Source organism: Myotis brandtii, unplaced genomic scaffold (assembly GCF_000412655.1).
Source record: "Myotis brandtii unplaced genomic scaffold, ASM41265v1 scaffold312, whole genome shotgun sequence".
NCBI classification, from domain to species: Eukaryota; Metazoa; Chordata; class Mammalia; order Chiroptera; family Vespertilionidae; genus Myotis; species Myotis brandtii.
Window position 1 is genome coordinate 2,722,365 of NW_005361955.1, and position 487 is coordinate 2,722,851.

At 54.4% G+C, this 487-nt stretch overlaps 1 protein-coding gene across 1 annotated transcript in view; it reads left to right on the top strand.

Annotated features, from left to right (window-relative positions):
• Window positions 1-79: 79 nt before the first annotated feature.
• MKRN2OS (MKRN2 opposite strand) overlaps window positions 80-487 on the top strand; it is a 10,862-nt gene continuing 10,454 nt past the window's right edge. Inside the window, exon 1 of the mRNA XM_014542740.1 lies at window positions 80-321. Within this exon, the coding sequence (XP_014398226.1) occupies window positions 251-321 (71 nt within the window). The 5' untranslated portion in view covers window positions 80-250. The remainder of the gene's footprint in view (window positions 322-487) is intronic.

A 487-nucleotide genomic window follows, 5' to 3' on the forward strand; every position in this document is an offset into this window, starting at 1 on the left:
GGGCGGAAACTCGCCGCCGTCACAATTGGTTCCGCCCCGGGGTGGAGGCGGGGCCGATTCTCAGTCCCCGTATTCCTCGTCCCGCCATTTCCAAGCCTCCTGGGCGGGCCATGGGAAGTCCTATCTTGTGTGCTAACTGTTAGTTCCTACGGGGCTGCCCCATCTCCAAGCGCATTCCTTAGCGACTCTCGCGTCCCTAGAATCATCTCGCCCCGCTGGAGGCATCTTAATCCCAGACACCCCGACCTACATGTCAGTTTACACTCCCGGACCCCGTTCTCAGGTCCTGCCTCAACTGTTCCGCCAGACCGCGCCTCCCAAGTAAGGAGTCCCTTAGACCCCGCCCAAGTGCTCCTTTGAAAATCTCTACTCGCATCCCAAACTTCAGTCATGTTCTTTCCAGGCATTCCTCTGCTATTTGTCTTCCATTTCCTATGGTGGAAACCCAGAAAGATCATTCTTTTAAAATATGTATATGTATGTATGT